The sequence below is a fragment of the Anoplopoma fimbria genome, chromosome 6 (genome assembly GCF_027596085.1).
Source record: "Anoplopoma fimbria isolate UVic2021 breed Golden Eagle Sablefish chromosome 6, Afim_UVic_2022, whole genome shotgun sequence".
In the NCBI taxonomy this organism is placed as follows: domain Eukaryota; kingdom Metazoa; phylum Chordata; class Actinopteri; order Perciformes; family Anoplopomatidae; genus Anoplopoma; species Anoplopoma fimbria.
The window spans coordinates 11,848,752-11,874,901 of record NC_072454.1 but is presented as its reverse complement, the minus strand read 5'-3'; the positions used below and the strand labels follow the sequence as shown (position 1 = coordinate 11,874,901).

Here is a 26,150-nt window from a genome sequence, read left to right as displayed (position 1 = left end):
CTGCTAAGTCACCATATTTATCATGACTGGGTTACCTATCCTGTCAGAACCTTTTTTCTTCCACATGCTAATTGGCAATATCTCCCAACACTTCTCCAAACCTCCACCATCAACACCCCCCCCCCCCAATCCGCCTGGCAATACGCCCCTTTTTTTTTAACCCGCTTTCCCTTTTCTCTTTCCTCACCCCCTCCTTCTCCTTGCTCAGCCCCTTACAGAACCCCTCTCCCTGGCTCGAGGCTGTCCCTCTCTTGGGGGAAAGCAAGGTCTGTCAAATCAAGTCGAAAGCCTATTAGCATGCTAATCCACAATATAAGCTCAAGATCTCCTGGGCTATATTTTGTACTTCCCCTAGGTCCAATCGCACATATAAGGAGGTGTTGATAACCAAATTTAACTGATTTGCTCTAACGCTAGACTCCGTATATAGGCTTGTTGTGATCAGACACACAACAAATCCAATCAAGAGGTGGACTATTTAACAGTGAAGGCTCATCAAATGCTCCGAGAAAATACATGTACCGAGTGTGTCATTGGAAAGGATGGTTTCCGGATATACAGTGACAAAATCATGGCAGGTCTAAGGAAAAAGAGAAGGGTCAAATGAAGCCAAGACCGAAACCCCAGGGGGGGGGGGGTTCTTTATTGAAAGTTGTGCATCTACGCTGTAGGCCATAACTACATTCACATATGTAGCCCTATAAATCCTCCAAAAAAGAGGCCAGATTTACTTGTATCCAGATAGGCAGAATAAAAGTGGAAGGACAAAAAAATATTTTAAAGAGTTGTTATTCAGTGGAACTGCACAATGTGTGAAACGTGTAATTACGTGATTTGGGGTGTATCCTGTAAATCCTTCAGCTTACATCTACAAACCCTGACATGAAAATACAACCCAATACTTAAAAACCCATGTATGTCAACTAAATAATGACTACAATTAATAATTCAAGTAAAAAAGGATGCTAGATATACACTATATTTATCTGTGGCACAGTGACCAGATTTTAATGAGGCCATCAATATTTATTTTCCATTTATCTTCCAAAGCCAGCTCATCTTCTCATACGATAAACATTTCATTCCACCCTATTAATCATCTATTTTCTGAAACACTGACACAGATATGATGAGAAATATAATGCAATGTGTCTGGCAGGAGCATTAACTTTTAAAAAAAACTTCTCCTGTTTCTCAGAGAGCGCCAGGCATGTCCTGCACATAGGGAGATCAGAGAACATGGCCGCTGCGGTTCGCCTGCTACCATCAATCAGACCCCAAATGGCTTCCCTGACACCACCACGACTCATTTTTCAGCATGCCTTATGTGGCCACCATCTTGAAATGAACAGTAGAGGGAAAGAATGGTGAGCAGTAAGGGTGCTTTTTGATGAAAGGGCAAGGAGGGTTGGCAAAAAGTCATTGCCAAATATTCTCCTAACAATAGGTTTTCAAACACATCATCTGGTTAGGTGGGATGTAGATGTAGTCCAGGTGCACTCTAGCAGCAAGTGAGAGGGCTTGTCAATATTGTGTGTTTGAAATTTTCAACACATGCTCACCCCTGCCTTACCCCTTCCGTCGTTAATGCCGTCCTCCCTCTGCACGCTCCTCTCCATATCTTTACTCGTCTCCCCTTTCTCCCCCCTCTACACCCCTCCCTTCCCTTCCGTGTGCAGAGGCCAGAGTCAAATTTACAACAACTGTCAAAGTCAGGGATGACAGATAAATTAATCTTCTCTTCATGAGTTTACATCCCAGGCATCTGGGCTGCTGATCTGGCCCCTAACAAGCGCAGGGTCTCAGCGAGCTGTCTTTTAAAGCTGATGTTTTCATGGCCAGAGATGAATTACCCTGTCATGAGAATCTATTTATACAGCAGTTAGAGGGTGGAGCTCTGGATGCAGGATAGCATGATTTCATGGGTTAAGGTCCCCTTGAAGCATCTCCTAAATCTGGTTCTGTCAGACACACATCAGCACCGGGTGCATTTTTTGGAGTACTTTTTGTTGAGGATTTTCTTCACATATGCAGACATTGTTTTCATCAGACTGGTCTGCTATCCTTAAATTCCTTGGAATATTCCTCCCTACATAGATCCAACAGTAAATGTATCATTGATAGTGGCTCCATTAGGGAAATTAAATTACTCTAGAGTGTAAAAGCATGTAGCGCAAACGTAAATTCACATTCATCATCCCAAAGTCAGACAGGAGATGGAGTACAGGGGACGGAGTTGCCCCTGTGGATCATGGACCCATTATCCAACTCAAACAAATCCAATGGCTGTAAATACTCCAAGTCCCACAGGCACTAAATTAGTCTTAACTGACAGACAGGTATATTTTGACATGGCTTGAGAGCTTTTTCATTTACTGGTTACATTCATGGAGTACATTTTTAGGGGCCTATCTCGTTATCAACATAAAGCATAAGTGTTGGTAATGTAGGGCAGTGCAAGAAAATAGTGTTAATCTGTCTTTTAGTAGGCTATTATACATCCAAATCAACCTTTATTCTTATTTCTTTTGAAAAACTAAAATTAAAAAAAAATTCAAATTAAACCCCTTAGAAATACTTGGATATCAGGCCTTTACTGACTCAACTCGCTGGCTATCAGTGACAATGGGGCGGATCTAATCAATTCAATTATATGTGTGTATATACTAAATACATTATAAACTGGAATTTTAAACCCTGTTTAAATGTTGACCAGTTAAATTGTTGACCAATTTGTTTCCCCATTAAAACAATTTTCACTCTTGAATTGGAATTCTTCTTAATTTTGAAGATATTTTACCAAGTTGCTGGTGTATGATTTATCATTTTAATAAAAATAGCAATTAACTATTTAATTGTAACATTTTGTTTAAAAAGTTAAGAGAGCAATGATTAAGTCAAACATGATGTTACCTCAAACTTAAAAGAATCAGTCACTTCCACACAGTGACGCATACAGCTTATTAATAAAACACAGTTATTGGACCAGGACTCTGTATTGGCTGATACCCCAAGCCTCGGTATTGCTACCGGTGTTGGGACTGAAAAAGTAAGATTGGTACATCTCTACTTTAAGTGTATTAACTGCCCGATAAAGTATTTGGGCTGGGCGGTATGGCTATAACTCAAGTTTCTAAGCTTGGAAATGATTAATGGATAGAATACATTGTTTTCCCTGCAAAATGCAGGAAGACTTCTTTGAAACATCTTTTCAGAACAGTGCTTTTAGAATATTTTATGCAGTACCATGGTTTGGCACTGAGACAATTTAACTGCAAACCTGCAATTATTTTTGTCCCCAATTTTTTCCCTATATTCATTCCATTTACTTGACCTCAACTTCTATTAAGATCTTCTACTGAACAAGGACATCATCTCTGTTGTGATTAATACATAGAACTCCACAGAAACTATTAGCAAGCAAAATGATTGTGCCCGCAGGAAATGGCTGACGAAATCAAGCGGCTGGAAATAATAACTCATACTAGGTACATATTGTTAAAATGGCCAACTGAAACACTCAATGGTTTCTGTTCACGTACAGCACTGTCTGGCTTGGAACCGGTGCTAAAATTGTCCCGCGACCCACAATAACTTTAGAGGTTGTGTGTGTCTGTTTATTCCACTTGAAAGCCTGTGATCATGGAACTAGGGTTACAAACACGTAACTCTTTCCTGAAAGTGCTGATGACTTTCCTGTTTATCTCTCTGCCTCTCTTGCTCCCTCTTTCACTCGCTCACACTCTCTCTCTCATTCATCTTAAAATGGATTGCTCTGTCACCTGGGCTAACACTTTACTGAGAGCAGCCATCAATACTTTTTGTCAAAAACTGCAGGCTGTGCCAGACATGCCATCAATCACCATTTACATAAAACAAAGAGCTTTCTATGACTGCCAGTCAGAGGCAGGACTGCTCTGACTCTGCTGAAGATAAAAGGGGCAGTTTCATAGGTCCATAGAGACTGCACTACAGGCCTACATGTGTTGTCAATCTCGTCCCAATTGCTATTGGTTTTGCAAATAGCAAGCAATAAATCAATGAACAAGAGCTATTTGATCTCATCCATAAGACTTGAGGTGAGCCTACAGCTTTAAAGAGCAGCTCTAAATAAATAGACAGTTTAATGTTTGAATGGATAGTAATAGCACCAATGGGAAATTTACTGGTAAAATACAAATTCCAGGGCAAGGGAATGTCATATTTATAACAATAAAAACTAAGGCCATATGACGAAATGCAACAGTAACATTTGATTGCTTCACCAGTATCTGTGGCATGTCAATGTCCACCTGGGTTTGAAGGAGTTCATAAGTCAAGAGATATGAATGGCATCCGCCGCCCATCCATCCCCGGTAGACGAAAATAAGCCAGCATTGATATGAAACACACACCAGCCTCAGAGGTCTGGCTCATACATTCAGAGTTTCTGACACCCAGAGGAAAGCAAGGTTTCCTATAATTTATTTAACAGAAGAAATATGGTAATCTTCTTTATAATTGTTCCCACTACAATGCATATTTTCCAGACAAATACAGTAAGCCACCCAAAAATGTTGAGATAATCTATTCAGCCGATATGTTTTGTTATTTTGGAAGTAATGTATTGCATAAGCACTAAAAACTGATTCACTTGAAACTAACAAGATTTCTTCTGTTTTGTTCTCACCTAAGGTTGAGCAAAGGCGCATACATGCATGACATGTGAGTGTGCATGCATACATACGCACGCACGCACACAAGGAATTCAATTTGGAAACCATCATTGGAGCGCAGAGGAGAACTGGAAAGTCATATTGCTATAATGCTCAGATTATCAATCATTCTGACATTTTATTGGCTTTATCACTGTACATACCATTAAAATGATGTCTGGCCCAGATTGTCAGGGGGCACACATTAAACAGGCCAGGATTAAAATGCAGATCCCAAACACCTTTCCTTCTGCTGTTGAAATTGCACAGGACTAGGCTGCTGACTTTGGATGTGCTGTCAGCGGAGACATCGCATCAGCACAGAGCTGTGCTGACGAGAAGATAGATAGTGTCACACTCAGGAAATGCAGAGGCTTCCCTCTATTTATCACATGCTGTAGTCAGTCAATGCTCTAAAAAAGTGATAACAAATAAGGGGAAGAAACATCTATTAATCTCCCCCTGCGCTCCTAATCAGACATCATTGGCAAACTCCTTTGCACTAGAATGACATGCGGCTGGCCTACTGCTCATGAAGGGACATATTAGTACCAACACTTGTGCTATTAAAAGTAATTTTGGTGGCTCTGAAGCAGTGAGGAAAGCAAATATCCATATTTCAAATTATCTTGACAGTTAAAAGGTTGTTAATTGGCATTTAAATGCTAGTGCTGCTGCCAAGCTGGCACTGAGAGCCATAAAGCAAAATAAATGTCTCCTCTCTCTCAAAACCTTTAATCAAAGCCATGTAAAGCAGACATACCCCTCTGCCCCCTGTGTGTACGGCAGAAAAAGGAAAAAGTTTTCCAGAAATAGTTTGTTTACTTTCTTCCGAGTTTGTGTAGTCATAAATCAAAAACATGTAAGCTTTCCACAAATTCAAAACTAAATTAAAAAGGTTATTATTTTGAGTAATTAATTACATCTGTCCTGGTTTTCCAGATTTTTTTCTGATGAGGAACAATCAGTTAAATTCTAAAAGACATGATATTGTGCCTAGAAAATGCATTCACAGCAAACCTAAAGAACAATGAGAGATCAATGAGTGACAGTTTGTGCTAAATTTACATGCACTAGTTTACTGTCAGGTTTCTACAGTAACCTGATGTTTTAAAAATGGTTTACTTGATCGCAGTAATGGACTGAAGAAAGACAGAAAGCAAAACTAGCCATCCGTGCAATAAATATTTAAGTCTTTATGTTTTTTTTGGAGAAATTCATTGTAGACTAAAAATAGGAAGCCATGGGCAGAATGATTAGCCTACATGTTCAGTATTGCTTAAGATGTAAGCAAGTGTAGATGCTGCATGCACAGAGTCAACTTAACAGAAAAGGGAAATCTCAGGGGAAAATCTATGACAGTTATGAAGATTGTTTGACTTCGTTTGCCGTCTCAGTCATATGATGAGAAGAAATTGGCGCCGTTCTTCGAGTCACAGGAGAGTTTTTACTGGTATTTAATGGACTGCATGGATTTGTAGCAGCCGAGGAATAGCGGCAGAACTTTCAATTTCAAAATTTCATTTGTTGAATTTATAGTTATGGAGCTTCATGATACACACAGTGTAAAGAGGACGTGCTGAGGTTGCATTAGTCATCGTCACTTCATTCACATTTTATTCCAGGACATATATTAAATATCACTTTTTATTCAGAACAGAGCCTCATAGCCCATATGTTAGTCATATAGGATAAATGTGTACAGTATGAATATCAACCAAAAACAATGAATTCTGTGTAATTTCAATCAATTTATACTGCATTTCTGGTTTTGATGGCACTGCTATTTGTACTACATGTGAACATATTTCTGGTCTCTGTATGATAAACATAAAAAATGTCATTTAAAAATCTAAAGTGATGAGCAACATTGAAAAGTCTTGGATGGATTGACAGTATTCAATGCCTGAGTGATAGATAGGAGTCAGAATATAAAATTCTTCTGACTATGACTGTCTCCTTGTGTTCCAGATAAGAAGGGGACGCTAACCGTCTAACCCACAGGTCTTATGACTAGACAGTCGATCTACGTCATTTCTTCAGTCAGTCCACAATGATTTCCCTTCATGAAGTCAAACTCACATCAAACAATATTTAGCATTTAGGTCAGCTAAACACTTACATCCCTTGTGAGTGAGTTAAACCCCACAAAGTCCCGAATGAGCTCTCACCCACGGCATCATATCTGATCACTTCATCAGTGGCAAACTAAACGGGCAACAAATGTTGATAGCACATAGTTTTGATCATGTGCTAGCCTCCCTAATGAACTGTCACAGCGTAAACGCAAACGGATGCCTGCCTGTGCAAACTGAAAAGACGAACAGACATGACTCCTCCCGTACAGGGACTTTGAAGCCTGTCACAAAAGGCTTGAGACAGCACTGTTCCTCTCATTAATCGCCCAATAGAGGAAATGAATAGACTGACTAGGCTCTACATTTTTTGTTCTCTCATAAAGAGAAACACAGAGGGGCTTGGAATGAGACTCCCCACATTATGAAAGCTATTATCTTCAGCTGCCAGTCTCGGTGAGAGAAAGAGAAAGCTGGTAATCCAAAACTAATAGGCAGAATGAGAGGTGCAAAAAAAGTAGGGGACTGGGTCAGATCATCCCGTCTCCAATTACTGACAGACAGTCGAGAATATGAAATGAGACTGAGGAATGAGAAATATTCATATTTTCCCTGCATGGTATTAAACCCTGACAAAGTAAAAGAAAATTGATGGTGCTTTCAATTTTTGACAATCTATCGAATCTGACAAGATATTAAACTGATCTCAAAACACAGACTGTCTGTATCATTGCCAAGACAAAATAGGGTGTTCTCATCTTGGGTCATAAAAAAAGATTTATTACTAAAAAGAGACAAATTGACATTTTCTAAATTACTATTCCAATCCCTTCCTTTCATCAAATTAGCAGGCTAACAGCATAGTCTGATGTTTACAGCAACACTCGACCGGTACCGATCCTCCGCCATCAAATCAGTGAAAATAGCAGGCATGACATAACTCAACTACTTGATCTGCAGTCACTGCAAAACAAAATCCCTTCAAATCTTTGATGACTGCAGGACACTCATCTACCACACACATCCATCATCAGAGAGTCTGCCAAAAGGTTATTGATGGTTCTAATATCACAGACCATCCAACATACACAGGATGATAATAAACAGATATAATCAGAGCAGATACAGTTTATTGCAGTGTTATTTTGCTTTAAAAAAATATACTGCATTCAGTTATAGGATTTTTTATTAACATTATTTGAATGACAAATATTATAATTCTAAGCTTTCTTTATGTTTAATATAAATGTATGCTACTCACATGTGTGAAAGCATGAGTTCTCTCCAACATCTATTTCCAGTTAAAATAATGCACAACCACACACCAAAACCCTACATGAAATTTGGTCATCCAAGCCCCTTTTCTTCGCTTCCGGATATTCTTTTCAATTCTGGGTTACCTCGAGCATCTTCCACTGGCTGTACCACTTCAAAAAACACACCTCATGAAAAAATCAGGAGGCCTGTCTGACATGTGTCCCCGTGCCCTGATGGCATGCCAACACCAAAGACCAGCATTGATTTTCTGTAACGCGGGGTCGGATTAGCCCTCTACAGGGATTAGCTGCCTGTGCAAGGCCTCGGGGTTCGCTATAAAACTAATAATTAATTTAAACAGCCAGGCCCATGGAAGGATACACTCACTACACGTTCCCAGCATGAGGGGGTGAGTATGACTGACGGACTGTCTGGCACTCCGTGAAAGGAACAGTTGTGTGTATTTATAGGCCTACTGTATATTCAACTTGGTTCTGATGGTTCCCTTCTTATATGCACCCCCAACCTTGCTGTGGCCCAACATGGCCACCACTACACATGTATAACAGTTTATGCTTCACATTAATATGTAGTGTTAATGAGAAGTATTAAACCTTTCGGCTTGGTATAATGACTTAAATTGTCGCATGGCCTCATCAGTAGCCAATTAAGATCGACGGGGAGGTGTTTGGCTGATAAGCTCCAGCTGACAAGAACACAGGCTCCCACGCTCACGCCATTCAGAAATCCCGACAAAAGGTAATAAAAATACTGTAGAACTCAAGAAAGCCATAAATGTCTGCAAAGGACAGCAACCATGCTGTTCCTGGTCGGACTGTCAGGCTGTATTAACACTGTTGATTAATGAGTTAATATTTTTTTCATACAGGATACTGTAATATGAGGTCACAATATAGGGAGAAGAAAAAAAAATATGTGGGAGTTACATTGCTACTATGACATAAGAAGTGCTGATTAAGAAAACATCCAAATGAATAGGCCATGTGTAAGGTATCAAACAAGGCAACCATGAAAGAAGCCGTTCCACTCACAGAACTCTGACCTATAACCTAAGAAAAATTCTAATGAGGACATTACACTGCTACTAAATCTGGGCTTGTATTAATCAGCTGCATGATCAGCAGCTAATTTGTGGTTTCTAGTCATGCCTTCATATTCTATGCTGATCTCACCGTAAGAGGCCAACAAAATGAATAGCAGGAAGAAAAACGTGTGAAAACATCAAATCCAGATGAATAACTTTTGCTACGTTTGTACCTAGCATCCACACTACTGTGATGTTTAAAAATCCATAAAAAGTAGACATTTGAAAACGCTGCTGAAGCCTTTTTAGTTTGAGAGCTCTCCGAACAGGAAAAACAGAGACCTTTGAAAACAATAACGCAGACACCCTCATTCACCTCCTGATTGGGTCATATCAGTAACCACGATCCTTTCCTATCACGTGATAAAAGTGATAGTGAAGGTCTCTGTGCAATACTTAGTAATGTAGATGTAACCTAGGTTTAAACCAATCTCCTTGTTTATTTGCCTTTTAACAAATTCATGTTAACATATTAGCTAAAAAAGTGCTCCAGCTGTTTTATTACAGTTTTATTACAACCCCTGAAACACTGACTCTTATATGAATAACTGAATCTCCTCAAATTCACCATTGTGGCAATCTTTCACATGCATTTCCTCTACAAAAAGGAATCATTTAGAATCAACCAAACTATGAAAACAGCAGTGGTCTTCTTTTTTTATTTTAGTAAAGCTATATTCCTTTGTGCCACGCAGCAGTTTTGTGTGAAATGTATCACAATCTCCTTGGCAATGGTCTTCTTTGTTTACAGTTAGTATGTATCCAAACGCCTTGGAATCAATGTGGTAATATGTATTGACATTAGAATGCCTGTACATACGTATCTAATACTACCAAAAACAACAGGCCTCAAGCTGTATGAATAAAAATGTCTGAGGACGGATGTGTGTTTTACTTGAAGTGAAACAAAAACAATGGAAACCATCACAAAGTTGAAGCATCTCACTGTTATCAACCCCCTCTTCCTTTTACCTAGCTGCCAATAAGGGCTCCTATAGTCAGAGAAGGTAAAGGGATTTCTCCTTCTCTTCACAAGACTTTGATCTGACTGACACACAAACGGCCCTCAGATCACAAGTCTACAGACCCTGTTGGGCCTCTCTGGCTGGTCTGCTTGTACATGTACACTTGGTCCCTAGGAGGATTCCTCACCCTCCTCCCACTTCCCCTTCGTCTTTCCCTTTATCCCTTCTTCTTCCTCCTCCTCCTCTGCTGTTTGGTGTTTTGAAACATCTGAGTACAGACATGTTCTGAGCTTTGGAGGACCCAAGGGCCCGAGATCCAGACAGAGGGAGAAAATAAAGAAACTCTACAGTGCCCACGGTGCAAAAGCTATCTCACCATTATCACTGGGGAGAAACTCTTAAACATCACCAAACGTCTGGACAGACAGAGAAGATCAGAAGACTATTTGGTCCGTTGTTCACATAATCATACTGTCAGCTAATGGTGCAGTCAGCAGCTCACAGTTATATTGCTGTGATTTGAGTCAATGCACTTATCCTAATGGATAGACAGTGTTTTTTGAGGGAAAACAGAATAAGAATACTGTCCTACACAGACTGCTGGCCCGAAAATGGAAGGGTTGTCCCTTGTAGTTTTCCAGCACAGACGTGTCAGCAGCACGGACATGAAACATGCTGTCACTGTTTCTTATCTCAATATGTCCCTGGGTGGAAAAGTGAGGCAACAGCTTAGTGATGTCTTGCAGCCTGCCTGACCATTAAAACATATTTCCATGCTGATGGATGTCAGATGTAGCCTCAAAAAAAGACATAGCTCGCCCTTGTTTTCTGAGCTCATTCCCAACTACAGTTTTCTTAACTTATTCTTCATGCTTCGCAAATGGAACAAGCACATGTAGACTGTAAACAAGTTAAAGTAATGGAGGAGAGGGGAGAACCAGAGTGCAGCAGGGTGAGAGCACAGGGGCCGTTATCTCCCACAAATCTTCCTGTCTGACCAATATCAAGTTATGGGATGGCGGTTTGGAAGGACAGTCAGTGTTTTTTTATAAGTGAAAGCTGTGAAAGATGTGAGTAAGTTTATCTGAAATGGAAACAGGAAATGAGACACAGCTGTGCTCAGAATGTGGCACAGCTGTCCAGGGCCAGAGATGGGTTAAGCATGCTACAGGAGTGAGGGGGAAAAAAGTGGTCTCACCAACAAAGGCCATTAGGGGCCTTCTAAATTGCAGAGCAAGCAGATAAGGTGGCCTGCATGTACTGTAGTTATGACTTCAAGTATGGCAAACCATGATTGAACCTGACTCAAATCGTAGAGATTCAAAATGATCATACAAGTCCCTCGTCTCTGCCTAGATATTACGGCAAATTCTTTTAATAATCATGAGGCCTTCAATAGCTGCTATCTCTAATAACAACTTCCAACTGAATTTTGTGGTCACAGGATTTATTCATCAACTGACAACATTCATCATGGAGCCCTCTTAAAAAATCATCCCCTAAAATTCAAAACATGGAAAGACCTGCAATCATCCTCTAAAATCTTGGCATGAAAACACCCATGTATCTGTCTTCACTTTTCACCCCTGGGCCCTCTAGAAAAGACTGTGAGAGATTGAAAGCCATGAAGCGACCAAAACTGCCTGGACCAAACCAAAGAAGCTCCTTTGTTCCTCTTCCAAAACAGGCTCCAAACCTTTTTCCCCCCCCTTTTTTTTTTTTTTTTTTTTTCCATTTGGGACCCAGCCAAGGGGAAGTAGAAGTATGGCTGCCCCTCTCCATGCTCTCTTCTAATATGTTCCATGCCTTCCAGTTGCTTACATCATCAATCTGGGAGATGGCTAAGTGTGATGGGGTGAACATAAACAGTGTCTGAGTTATGGGCTAAAAGAGACACAGGTTGTATCTCAAACATAACTTGGCGCCCTCTTTCCTTTTTTTTTTTTTAATGAGAAACCCGCCATAAGAGAGGTTCTAATCGCTGGCGGGTCTCCTGAATGACTTTGTATGTATTACGTACTTTAAAACCATTGCCCCAGAAGGAGGATTGAAGCAAAGGAAAAGCTTCACAATGTCAAAAATTCACCCACATCTCCAGCTTCAAGTGGAAAGCTTGTTATTGACAGCTGAGTGCCAGTCCTAATCATCTCCTTTTTAAATGCTTGCTTAAAAATGCACACCCTCGTGTCAAAACCCGAGTACACATTAACTCTCCTCAAATCGCCTACTTACTAAACATGTCACTACTGAATTATACATCTGACTTTTCCCCCCTTCTCATATTTACATGGTGTTTCGACGGAATATGTGTAGCCGTTGTAAAGTATTTAATAAGTGTTTAAATATGTACAAGAGTTAAGATCTTAGCCAGTGCATGCACTGTACAGTAGATGTTTACCCAATATCAAAGTACTCTGCTATGCCTATCAAAGTGAGTAAGACATATGGATGGTTTGTTTTTCACTTGCCAGAATAGAAAAAGGAGTGTGTCCACTTGGGCCCCATCAGGTCAAATCATAACGATCCATCACTGGCTTTGCGCTCTGGTAAAACGCTAAGGAAACATATTGTAGATTTTAAGACCCTTTTTATTCAGCCAGACTGTGTACTAAAACTAATTGGATTTCTGTCAATGGAAAAAAATATATCCCTGGGACAGCTTTGAACTCAATAGCTCTGACTATCCAACTGCACATGAGGGAGTGGGACCTTGCCACATGCCAAGCACCAGGGAGGAAAATTAAATCGGTGGTCAACATAAAATATTAAAATAGCATGGTATCGAATTTTTGAAAAATGATGTCAGGGTGGCTCATTATGGCCAGCAAGGCAGTGAATTAAGCTATATTTAGTGGGTGATAATTGAAATCATAGCTGCAGTCATTACCACTGACAAGTTTCTAAATAATACCCAATAAATCCCCTCTTTTTAGCAAGGACCATGTGACAGCTGGCAGTGCTGAAAAATATAAAGTGGAGAAACAGAATCTCTTTTCCTTTCTTTCCTCTCTCCCTTCCTCCCTGCCCCCCCCAAAACTCTTCTTTCTCTCGCTCTCTTAGAGCCAATAAAATGTCAGCTTTTATTCTCCTCCTCCAAAGTGTTGGCTAGATGTCAGCAGACCCTTCTAAAGCTCTGCCACTGCAAGCTGAAGGCCTGTAAATCTCTGTGTCAGTGGCACGCCATCCGTCTTGGGATATACAATAAAAAATGTGACGCAGTCATAAAAGGAATGGCATCGCTGCCCAGTATATATAATGTGAACAAAAGGAACATAAAGATGTTCCATTCCATTCAGAAAGCAAAACCACAAGATGGCCTTATATTGAAGAAGAGAGGAGGATGTGGATTGCCCTAGAAGGTTGATGGCAGCTCCTGACAGTGATTAACAGATGGTTCGCCTGCCATCAGTGGACTTTTGTTGTGCTTTAACAGAGAGATAAAGATTTATATACATGTTATACAGAGGGTAAAGGAATTGTGTAGTTGATAGACTAGCTGCTCCACTGTGTAGCCAAAGTCTGATATAGCTTATTCCTCTGTGGCGTGGACCGCCACTGTTTTCCAAAAGCTATTAAAAACACATCAATGAGCCACACTGTTGCAGTGGCTGACATGTTCCTCCATTATGATTAACATAGGCACTGTAGCTTAGTTTGATCCATTGCCACCTACACTGTCCTGCTGCAGTACTCACTAGAACACCAAATGTGTAATCATCCTCTCTCAAAAATAGTCCCGAAACAAATGCATTATATTTGTTACCCACTTTTTAAGGTTAACATGTTCAGTAGGAACCAATGGGACTGAGTGCCACAGACAAGGGTACGCAAGTTTCGAAATTAGAAACAGACTACCACATTGTTCATTTTGAACTTTTCGCAGAATTTTGTTGACAACCTAAACAGATGTTGCATTATACTATTCCAGAAAATTTGGTTAGTTATCTAAAAATCTGCAAACACAGACAAGAGTCTACGATCTTTATCTTTGTTCTTGGTTGCTTGACACTCAACAACTCTTGAGAGAATTGATGGCACTGTTGCACACGTGTATAATTCTGCAATGCTTTGGGCAACATCAAGGACTGCTGCGCAGTGAAATACGTGTCACTTCCTTAAACAAGCCTGGCAAACATTTTAACTTACATGACTTATCCAAGAGTGAAACCACATCAACTTGCAATAACCAGCAAGCTGGCAGACCTTGATTGTGTGATCTATTTACTCCACTTAGCTTGTTAATTTAGCTGTCTTTGTTCTTACTGTCACATGGTCAATAATGCTAGATGTGAAAGTGCGGTTTCCCTTTAAAAGCTACATTCATACTTTAATTTACATTGAGAAGACTGACACGGCTTAACAGACTGTGGATGTACTTCAGCCAATCCAATTCATGAATGTGGTTTAGTGAAGAGTATGCGTTGAAAATGTTATTCATAGTGCAAATGCAGCTAGAGTTAACTATGAAGCCAGATGTAGAGGAACAAATCAAAACATTCGATTTTAAGGAAAAATCCTTTGCTTTAGAGCACATGTACCACATTTAATGAGATCCATTAGGGGAGATGAAATGTGCAGATCATCTGTAAACATCTTCTACCCTACAGGGCAATTTTTATTAAAGCAAATTTTTCTTAAGAATGCAAATACATTGCTGGGCAAAGAAAACAAAAAAAACAACAACAATGGACATAATGAAGGCCACATTGCGATTTGGTTGCAATTTGTGGAATCAATCAAATACAAGTTGTCTATTTAGCCAAAGAGAGAAAACAGATTTTAGCTGGCTTTTTAGATAGATTGGAAGATTACTAATTCACTTAATGCAGTGAGAGGTTTTTATTCGTAGGATGCCCACGTTGAACCTGTTACAGATCTATCCAAAAACAGTCAAATTGAGACTGTCCAAAATATAATCGCAAATGACCTCAGCCATCACTTACAACACAAAAAAAGCACAGATTACTCTTTGCTTCTTCACTAAAGGACTAAGTGACTCAGGCTCTCTGTTGGCCCTGTTAAACTGTTTGCAGCAATTTCACAAAGGAAAATTCTGATATAACCTCAAACTGGAGATATTAGAGGAGAAGGAGAAGCCATTCATTAAGCATAACACTCTTAGCTCTTTGTCATGCCATCACTTTCCCAGGAGTAGTACATCATTTAAAGAACCATCCCAATGAAAATTAAAGGTTGTTTTTCCCCCTACTACTAAACAACGATAAATAATATCAATGTCCTTGATATGAATACCTTATTTCCTTTCAGACCCTGTCTCTCTCATCTCCCTGGTTTAAATCTCTTAGGGCTGGGAGAGCTCTGCATCCGCCTTAATTTATGAGACACAGATCAGGTTATCCTAGAATATCGGCCTAAACAGGCCTGATAGATCGGATATGGAATATATTTTCCTCAGCAGAACAGAGTACACCACCACTATTACCAGACACACATACACTCCACGCTCCCAGTTAAGTGATTTGAGGACTTCATACTGCCAATGTTTCATCTCCTCTCCTCCTAACTGACACTTTATCTGCATACCAGCATCTCTGAAGATTGAACACTTAGGCAAGACAATGACAGGCTCTCTTGACGTTGTCACTTCTCATTCTAGGACTGGTCTAATGCCTCTTACTGGGCTACTGCCAATAACAGACCCCCCCCCCCCCCCCCCCCATTCCTCCTGTCCCCTCACCATCAAACGACAAGGGTCTACCTAGCGTTGGATAGAAAAGGAGCACTTGATGTCTGTGACACTCATTTGTCAATTAGCAGGCCCCTTCCTGTGTTGTCATACAGCAACTTGAAAGACAGAGCGGGGCCTGTGACGAATTAAGAGAGACAGATGAGTGAGGCATGAGCGGCGGAGTAATACTATAATGTTCTTTAGATATGAATATAAAACGACACAGCTGACAGGCCATACAAGGTTTTATTTCATTTCTCAGTGTACCAGGCCTCCCTACTTTGTCTTCTTTGTTCTCTTTTCATCAGACTACTTACATCTCATTTTGACAGCCAGCGACATTTACAGCACTTTCGTTTTAAAGCGCGAGTTAGCATACTTGATTTGTCATTAAAATGCAAAACGCCTGCCATCACCAACATAGCCTGGGTGAGCACATACCACCTCAGACACAGGCACACACATACTTTACACACACATGCACAGGTAGCTTAGGTTATCTGCAATGCAAAAGTCCAGCATGGACTCGCCTTTCTTAATGCCAGGCTGAATTTCAACTTAGTGTTCATCTGTACACCTTATTTTCCTAAGTATAAATTAATTAAATATCTATATCGTCAGAAATTAAAGGCAGCTGCCTTCCTTCAATTTTGTAAGATCTTAACCAAAACCTGACCACGTTTGGAATAATAGAATGTATTTAAATGCACTGGTTTGGGACTGAGTGAAAAAACAACATAGCATGAGGATGATATTCGAGCTAATGAAGGCTTGCCCTTAAAAGCATTATTCATGTTAACAACAAGATGTGTTAAATTTGTCCGGTCTGACAGAAGACGGAATACAGGTCAACCGCTGCAGGAGAACGCTACCAATGATGGAGGAGAGGGTCAAGTGCCAGTGTTATGGGTTAAGTGGTTTCCCTGTTAACTGGTGACTTTCCCCTCAATGCATCAGTGGTTGCAATAACATTTCAGAGCATACTTATATAATTTGTTTTGGAGTCTTAACCTTTATTGAAACTGTGATACCATTGAGAATTATTCAATCACATACAGGACTTGACACAACACTATTGTACAAATATTATTTCTGATCAAATAACAATTCTAGTTCACTGAACTTACACAGTGGACAGAATATTAGAAATGCATAATTCAATGCAACACTAACACAACCCACAGCCACCAAAATGATCAAAGAGTTGAATCCACACTTCTCTGACACAGTGGCAAAAGAAGAACTGAATCCTGAAATGGCCACTGTTGCAAGGCTGTGTTATTATAATAGTTTGTACAGATGTTCCCATTTTTTTTTGTACTTTTTAAGCACTGAACTTAAATAAAGTTCAGCCGTTGATAGCATTTGTTTAAGAGATGACTGTTAACTGGAATGACCACAATTATAATCAACTATAGCAAATATTTGACAGTTGTTTAAAACATTTTGCATGCAATTTAACATTACATGTGCAGTAATGGGTATCACATGTGTTGAGAGGACCGGTGATATGCAGATCTAAGTAGCTAAAACAGATCTAAGTAAAACAGAGCTGGCTTTACTTTCTAGTTAGGTTTAGGGTTTCATAAAAGCTGCCATTGCACAAATGTGATTTGTTTATCGAGACGCCATGTCAGATCTGAGTAGAAAGGCTGTTACTGTTCTAAGAACATTAGGATTCCTCCTGTGACTCACAGACACATGTCCTCCTCAAACCTCATGTGTCCAGGGTTGTAACACTGCCTGTAACAGATGCAGGCACCCAGAGTTCACCCCAGTCACAGAAAGGAACCATGTCAAGACAGCACATTCCCACTCACCGCATTGTGTACACACCTGACCTGGAACAAAGTGGACGACACAATACCATCCAAGCCTGTCCTGAGACAGAAATCTCGCTGTGAGCCACACTTCTCAACACATTGATGAGACAGGCTGACACGGCGGCACACAGAGGGAGAGGTGTGGGTGTGACAGCCCGCTACCATAATTTCACCCTGCCATTACCTGCCCAGCCACTCACAGTTATGCTCACAGAGACAGATGCACAAACACTGCATGTGAGCAAACATGCACAAGCCTACACACAAGCATAAACATATGTGCAACACACACACAAAAAAAACCCATGCAGGACTCAGTTAAAGGTGATGCCAGTACATTTCTTCTCATTGTGACGCACTGTCAGGTTGCTGGATGAGCGTTGTCAATTGAGCTGACAGAAATAAGCATATTAGCTACAACAAACTCTGGCAATGTCTCTCTCTCGATTTGAGTCAAGCAGCATGAAGAAGTGCATGATGCTGAAGGAAGTCCACAGAGTTCTCAGTAACGTGCATCTGTTTGCACCTGGTTTGCTTGGGCTGACACTGAAACAAGGTCATGGTGTCAATATACACACGTCTCACCTAACTGACATGTAACATCAAAGCTCGGATGTAAATAACGATATAAGATTGCGCTATATGGCTCAATATAATGTGTGATTCTCAACAATGTTTTATTGCAATGAAGCTTAATACTTGTCTTTTCTCTTAATATTTAAGACTCCACTATAGGGTGAAGGGCATGAATCAGGAGTATCCGGTAATAACTGTTTAAAATAGAGAGGACATTTTGAAAAGTGTGCCTTTACATTAATGTAAGCCATAATAAGCTACGTTCTTCTTAAAAGTGATATTTACCAGCCAATTTCTAGTGGATTAATCTAATATCTATTTTACTGAGTATTTCCCCAAAAATACTTTCTGCAGTAAAGCCCACTCAATATGATAATTTATTGCCTTTTAATGGAATCATATCGTGATGAAATCATATAGCGAGATATCTTGACACATAATTAAAACATGTAAATTGATAATAACAAGAACATTCTAACTCAGAAAATCAAATTATTTTGCAATGAAGTTCTTAATTAAAGAGAAAATACTCAGTACTTTAAACATGAATATATAAAAAAAATGTGTTATTCAGTGAATTACCAGAACACATGCTATATCATGATATATGTTGTTATCAAGATTTAAAAATGAACTATATCCAGATAGAAAATGTTGACCATATCGCCCCGCCATACACTAAACTCGAAGAGCTACACAAGTACAGCGGCACAAAGAGTTCAGGGGCTATTTTTTTTTTCAGCAAAAGTTTTTCAAAATGAAGCTGTGAGTCAGGGGCCTCCGTCTATAAGGTGCATTCTTATAGGGATCAAGACTACTGAGGGGGTGGCAATGCCTTAGTTAGAATACAACTTTAACACATGTTGAGCTGCTTATTGAATTTCACAGCTCCACCCACCCATGACATGTGAGCACATACACACATCAATCGCAACAGAGAGCAAATGTAAGAAAGAATACATAGGTCTGTGATGTGAGTGTGTGTATGGTGTAAAGATTGGCATAACCACCCTAACAGGTCAGTAATGTATACCGGTACTTCATAGCTATGGATAGAGATACAGTGTTCACGCTGTGCTCATGATGGGAGCTTACGTTAGCTTGCAATAAACAAGTTTTCAATGTCAGCCATTTAAAAATACTGTCTATAGGAGAAAAATATGAAGCACTATGTAACAGATCATTTTGCCCACTGGCAAAAAAAAAAATCAATCAATAGTCCATTGATATGAGCCCCAAATGGTTCGTGCACCACATCGATGCTTCTGCACCACTTCTCTGCCAATACCACCCTTTGAAGTTTAGTAACGATATCTGACATCTGAGATTAGCCAAACAGAAAATTAATAATGAATTAGTAATATCTGGGTTATAAATATTTCATTATTAACATCAAGTCCTTAATGTGACGGGTTCAAAGGCGAGGAACATAATGCCAGCCTTGATCTCCTTGGAAGCAACACACATAAGGGTTGTTTAAGTCAGATTTCATAAAGCTGTTTGCAGCACGTAAAACATCACTTCCTCTAACGCAATGCCAAGACATCTAGTATTCGTCTATTCAATTGTTTGGTACCACACACATAGCAGCCATGATCTGGTATCAGTCTATCTGTGGAAAGAATAAAGATTACTCAAAAGTCTTCCAGTTAGTGCAAGTTAGCTATGTCATGAATATCTTGTTTAGCTTTAGCTGTTTGATACCACTAATATGGAAAAGCTTCTGATCATCCACTCAGCCATTAACTGAATGTGGGTGCTGAAAGTTTTTTGACCTAAAGAAAATAGTCCACTCACTAAAATGTTTGTTTTCCTATTGCAGAGCTTAAAGTAAAAAAAAAAAAAAATGTCTGAACATCTTAATTTGCGACAGATGCGTCTGAGGACATTCATCACTAATAAAAGTGAAAAATAATGCGCACCTTCTCATAGATTATATTATAACACTGCCATTCTAAACGGCATTCATCAGGTATATAAACAAACAGCGTCACAACCGTTCCTTATAAACATTGACGGTCACCAGTGACCACATTTTTGTGGTGCTAAAATGTTGTAAATACAATAATTATACCAGCACTTAGAGAGAGTTGTACTGTGTTTAAAAACAGCAATAATGTTTTATTATCAACCTATGTTGTCATAGCATCTAGCTTTCATGTCTGTAAAGCCACATTCATGCTACACAACTTGCTGTCTTGAAGACACTACTGACCGACCAGCGACAGAGGGTCACACACTACAAGATCTTTCACCAGCAGGAATCCCAGATGAGTGTGACTGCTCTCCAAAATACGTTTTGTTCTGGGAATACACGCAAGAAGTGACGCCATAAATGACGCCATAAATGACTTGATACCATGCACACAGTCATGCTTGTTGATGTTGTCGTTGGCACATGATTAAGAACAAGATTGATTGTTAACAAGGTGACCCTGTTACACAAAGCATAAAAACAGATATGCAGAAAATATCCCAAAAAGATTACACTAAAATTATATTGCAATTGTTCTTTTCACTCGTTCAACTTGTTGCTTACCATGTTTATGCCTACACATGCAATTGGATTAATCTGTATATTCAGGTTCAATTAATCAAACTCAAATCTGTTTGCAAACATGAATACAGTAAATATTTGAATCAGTAGGTCTTGGGTCATACTTTTCCTGGTGCTGATGGCTTTTTTTTCCAGCATCTGTTTCACAGTCACACAGCTACACACATCCACAGTGCCTTGCTCAAAGGCACTTCAACAGTGGGTTCATTCATTCACTTATTCATTGACCCCCAAACTGATTTTTCCAGCTGGTCTGAACACTGTGTGTAAATGAGGGATTTTGCAATATGACAGATTGTAAATCAGTCAAACTTAGGACTCCACATTTCCAGCACTGCCTCAAGACAAAAAAAAAAATCCAAAAAAAAGAAAAAGAAGTGCCTCTATTGAGAAGCCTTCATGGCCTGACAGTCATGAAACAAAAGCACCTTATAACCATCATCTCCTTTCTTTCACTTGCCAGATCAACTGTGCTAGTCCTGTTGTTGAAATGGCAGCCCCCTCTGAAGCAGCTGCCATGAGGTGTTCCTTCATGTCCTGACAGAGGAATCTTTTCTTCTATTTGCCCCCAAATTAGCATGTCACATTTATCGATCACGCCTTTTTATCCTGTAACAGCGAGTCACCAGGCCCAGCTCTAACATTCATTCAGCTCTTTGATGTCATGATGACACTCTGACCACCTATAGACCAAGGGAACACATCCAATTGCCCCTGATGTAAAGGTGCAAGTGAAAGACTGAGAGTCTGTGTGTGTGTGTGTGTTAAAGTGTGTGTGTATGTATTAAAGAAAGCGAGTGTGTGTGTGTATTAAAGAAAGAGAGCGAGAGCGAGAGAGAGAGAGAGAGAGAGAGAGACCATGTGCATCCAGGTGATTAGGTTTGACATCTACCTGAGCTGATTGAAGCTGAGATCCAGCCTTCTTGCAAACTGGCCATACGTGTCTCCAAGGAAGTCTGGAATGTCCATGCAGTCATGTCCCATATAGGAAATCTGTAAGAATAAAACATTAAACACAGAGATATGTGTGAGATTAGCAGCAATTACAGCACCCTTTAACATAAGTACAGTAAAATTACATTGTGTCAGGATACTCCACCTTTAAAAGAATGAAGATTTGGGAACATCATGCGCTTATAATAATATAAGATGCTAAATATATTATAATATAAGATGCTATGTATATTATAATATAAGATGCTATATACAGTACCAGTCAAAAGTTTGGACACACCTTCTCATTCAACTACTTTGAAGAAAAAAAATATATAAAACATATTCTGGTTTGTTGAGCATTTGTTTGTTTAGCACATAATTCCATATGTGTTCCTTCATAGTTTGGATGTCTTCAATATTAATCTACAATGTTGAAAAAAAATAATAAAAAAATAAAGAAAAACCATTAAATGAGAAGGTGTGTCCAAACTTTTGACTGGTACTGTATATAATAATATAAGATGCTATATATATTATAATATAAGATGCTACCGTGTTCATCATTTTTGCAAAGATTTAAATTACTATTTGCTTTACAATCATCATTTCATACAACATCAACAGTTTACAACCATATTTTAAGTACACGTTATGAAACACACACACACACACACACATATGAAACATATATATACAACATACATTACATACATACATACATATTTTAAGTACATACATACATATATATATATATATAAACATATATATATATATATATATATATATATATATATATACATATATATATATATATATATATATATATATATATACATATATATATATATATATATATATATATATATATATATATATATATATATATATATATATATATATATCACTGATCTCCCAGCAGTGATGTTGTGGGAGGAACTGCAAAACTGAAAGTCACGACTGTCATGTTAGTCCCACTGTGTCACATGACAGCGGTGATGTCGAGGAGATAAACAGAACCCTCTAAAGGCATTTCTAACCGGCAAACTTCACTTTTTTAACAGTCTCTCATTAAATATGCGTGGGGCAAAGCACAGAGCTGGTCAAAGTCAGAGAAACAGTGTCGGTTAACTTACTTGAGTCCCATTCAAAGCGACCAGCGACTCGTTGCGTGCCATAACTTTCTCCTGACGGTGACAGCTCGGTGATCTCTGCGTCTTTCAGATGCGCTGTCTGTGTTGATATCCAAAGTCCTGCTCACGTATCAACAATAAAAGAAAAGTTGCTGTTTGTGGACGCAGCCCGGCTATATTGGAGTTCTACTGTCGTTTTCCAAATGACTTTACAGTTTCCGCGTGCTGTTTCTATCAGCTGACCTCTGTTGTGCGGAAGCACGCTGGCACGAGTGTTTCTTCTGACTCCTGATGCAAGAGCAGTGAAGGATTTACCCCAACAGCATGCTCTTATGATAGATCCGTACTCAATATGTAATAAAAAAAACTAAAAAAAAAACTTCTGGGTTTAGTTCAAACAGCTTAACGTTTTAAAGAAAGCAATTCATTAAACAGTGGCAGAGCCAGAAGACCATCAAAACCATCAGTAGGCTTAATATACCTGTTTATGAATTACCAAGTAGGCTACCAAGAAAAGTTAAAAAAAAAAAAAACTTGCATCTCAACTTATAATGTAATATAAGAGCCCATCAAACTGAATTCAATAACTCATTTCTCCCAATGTTAGGTTAATAAGCTGACATACTGTAGCTCAGACTTTACCTGAGAGATAACTTGACAAACTCATCTGTCAATCACAATGTTGTCTTGTAAACATAGAGCATATTGCTTGGTCATATTAACAACAAAGCATTCATCTCCCTTTGTGTGGCACAATGATACATGAGGTCATTGCTGCCAACAGTGTCTATGGTCCGTTTAAAGGGTTGGTTCAGTGAAATTACAAATACTAACACATTTAAGATAAGATAAGATAATCCTTTATTAGTCCCGCAGCGGGGAAATTTGCAGGCTTACAGCAGCGTAGAGTAAAGTGCACACAAGAGACATAGTAGAAGAAAGACAAGATAAAAAATAAAAAATGAAAATAAAAAAAACAAGTATTATAAATAAGCAATAAGAAACAGTAGAAAAACAACAATAACTGAAATATTATATTTACAGACAGAAAAAACTATTTTAACTATTATTGCACAGTGTAATGTATTGCACAGGTTTTTACTGTCATGTGTCATGTGGTCTGCTGGGAGCAGAGTTGGTTGTGCAACCTGACAGCAGCAGGAAGGAAGGACCTGCGGTACCTCTCCTTCACACACATCTCTCACTTATCTCAGTGGTGGCTAGCTAGTCTTAAAGATATCTTTGGTCCTATTTGCCCAGGTTATGTATGGGAGGCTAATTAGGGTTTAAACACTCTGCACAATCTGCTGAGAGACAGTCTGCGCGCACACACACTGAAAACGTGCAAATGCACTTTGACAATGTGCACATATTCACTGACAATGTGCACACATGCACTTTAAAAGTGCACATAACACAATGAAAAATATAGCCTACTTGTTTGTGGGGGAGGGAAGGGGAGGGGGGGGTTCTGAGTGTCAAATCATTTCAACAGAGCAGTTGTTGTGTAACAGGAAGGCAGTGAAAACTAGACATTCATGTTGCAATGAAGTTACTTCTTCATCCGCTTTTTTCAAAACTTTATTAAAAACAAATATGACTAAAAGATATAAATTTGCATTCTTCAATGACAAAATAAACTGATTAAAAAAACAGCAAGGCCATATTGACAATAAAATTGATACATAGATAAAAATAAATAAAATGGAACATGAGAAGAATAAATAAAGTGAAGGCCGTCACAGACGACCAAGAGACAATAAAGTAAATAAACAGCAGTTGACGAAGTATTCAGATCAACTACTTGAGTAAAAGAAGTTAAATATGTCAAATATAGACCATATTGGGTAAACTTCCCCTCCTTCAATATAGGGAGCAATGCAGAACTGCTTCCCTTAACTTTGCAACAGTTAGCATTCAGGACTAAGTCCCTTTCAGCGAATGAGCCAGTGAGAAATGAGGCTTAGACTTCCTTTGACAAGTGTTTAACACTTAAATCTGTGAAATTGTTATACTCTACGTCACAGTGACAGCCAAACCCGACATAAACAAAATCAGTTGCAGTCAGAGCAAAAAGCATATCGTAAGCAATAGTCAATTTAAGACACACCACAATAAAATAAAATTAAAATAGTTGCCAAATTCATTTAAATGTACTTTCTACTGTCCTAAACTAAGAATTGAAGTTCATCAGTTTGATCTATCTGCATACTAACCTATCCTGAGGGGAAAACTCTGTTCAGACGTCATGGTTACGTGTTAGTACCACTTAAAAAACTCCATCTGTTATGTTGAATATATGGTATCTTTCACTCTAAAACTAAACCTATTTCCCAAACTTTTTGACATTATGTTGTTGTGATTGTTTTTGGCCTGGACCATATCAGAAAACTATTAAAGGCAATAGATTTGGTTTTAACATTACAACGCAAACAGTCTTAGTCAAAACAAAAGGGCTTCTGCAATGCAGTCAAATGAGGAAGCAGGATTAAAACCCCTATTGTATTCAGAGACTGATTGCAAACCTGTTCCCTGTCATCGCATGCACAGTTTGAGTTTGGGAGTATAATATTCAAGCTCGAATTGTCCCAAAGAGATTATTTGAATAGAATGCAAAATGAAATGGCAGCATCTATGGATGGAAACACACATAGGGACACAAACTACCTCGCATGGGGGAAGAAATTTGCTTGAGTGATATGGACCTCTTTGGCTAGCCTACTGCTCAGTACAATAATGATGGTTTTATGTCACTTAAGTGCATGAGCAACAGGTGGTTTCAATTATGCTAATATATCTTCGTTCATAGGTTGATAGATACTTCTGCAGGGAAACTTTTAAGATAGTGACCTCTTTGATAATATTAATAATATGTGTATATAACTTATAATTTTCATCATGGACCATCCCTGAACCCAGTCACATTTCTGTTTGTGGTATTGCTGGCTTACTCTAAAATAATGATGACTTATCAAATACTGTAATGAGCATGTGCTTGTGTCTTGGTCTGAGAACTGTGGTGAAGTTGTAATTGAAATTTCATAACATCTATTTGACTCCATGTCTTTCTAGTCATATTATGACCCTGCTGCCACAGAATATAAGACACATCTTCCTATATTAAGGCTTGTGATGTGAAAAGTTTGCAAGTCGCCCTATAGGTTAAAGAAAAGGTGGCAGGAGGTGGCAGCAATATTGTTTTGTTAGGCTTTTTATTTTTTTAAGGTCACATTTTATATCAGATAAAATCTGACAGCTAAACTTACTTGCTTTGTGTCACGTTTCTTCTACTCACTAAATTACAAAGATTTCATTACATATTAATTTGAATACAAAAAACATT

General features: G+C 38.9%; 1 protein-coding gene across 1 annotated transcript in view; it reads right to left on the bottom strand.

Moving 5' to 3' along the window:
• The window catches only part of lrmda (leucine rich melanocyte differentiation associated), a 192,022-nt gene extending 168,982 nt beyond the window's left edge, over positions 1-23,040 (bottom strand). The window contains exons 1-2 of the mRNA XM_054600471.1: positions 22,811-23,040; positions 21,634-21,734 (exon numbers count right to left, since the gene is read on the bottom strand). Of these exons, the coding sequence (XP_054456446.1) occupies positions 21,634-21,734; positions 22,811-22,852 (143 nt within the window). The 5' untranslated portion in view covers positions 22,853-23,040. The remainder of the gene's footprint in view (positions 1-21,633; positions 21,735-22,810) is intronic.
• Positions 23,041-26,150: the final 3,110 nt, after the last annotated feature.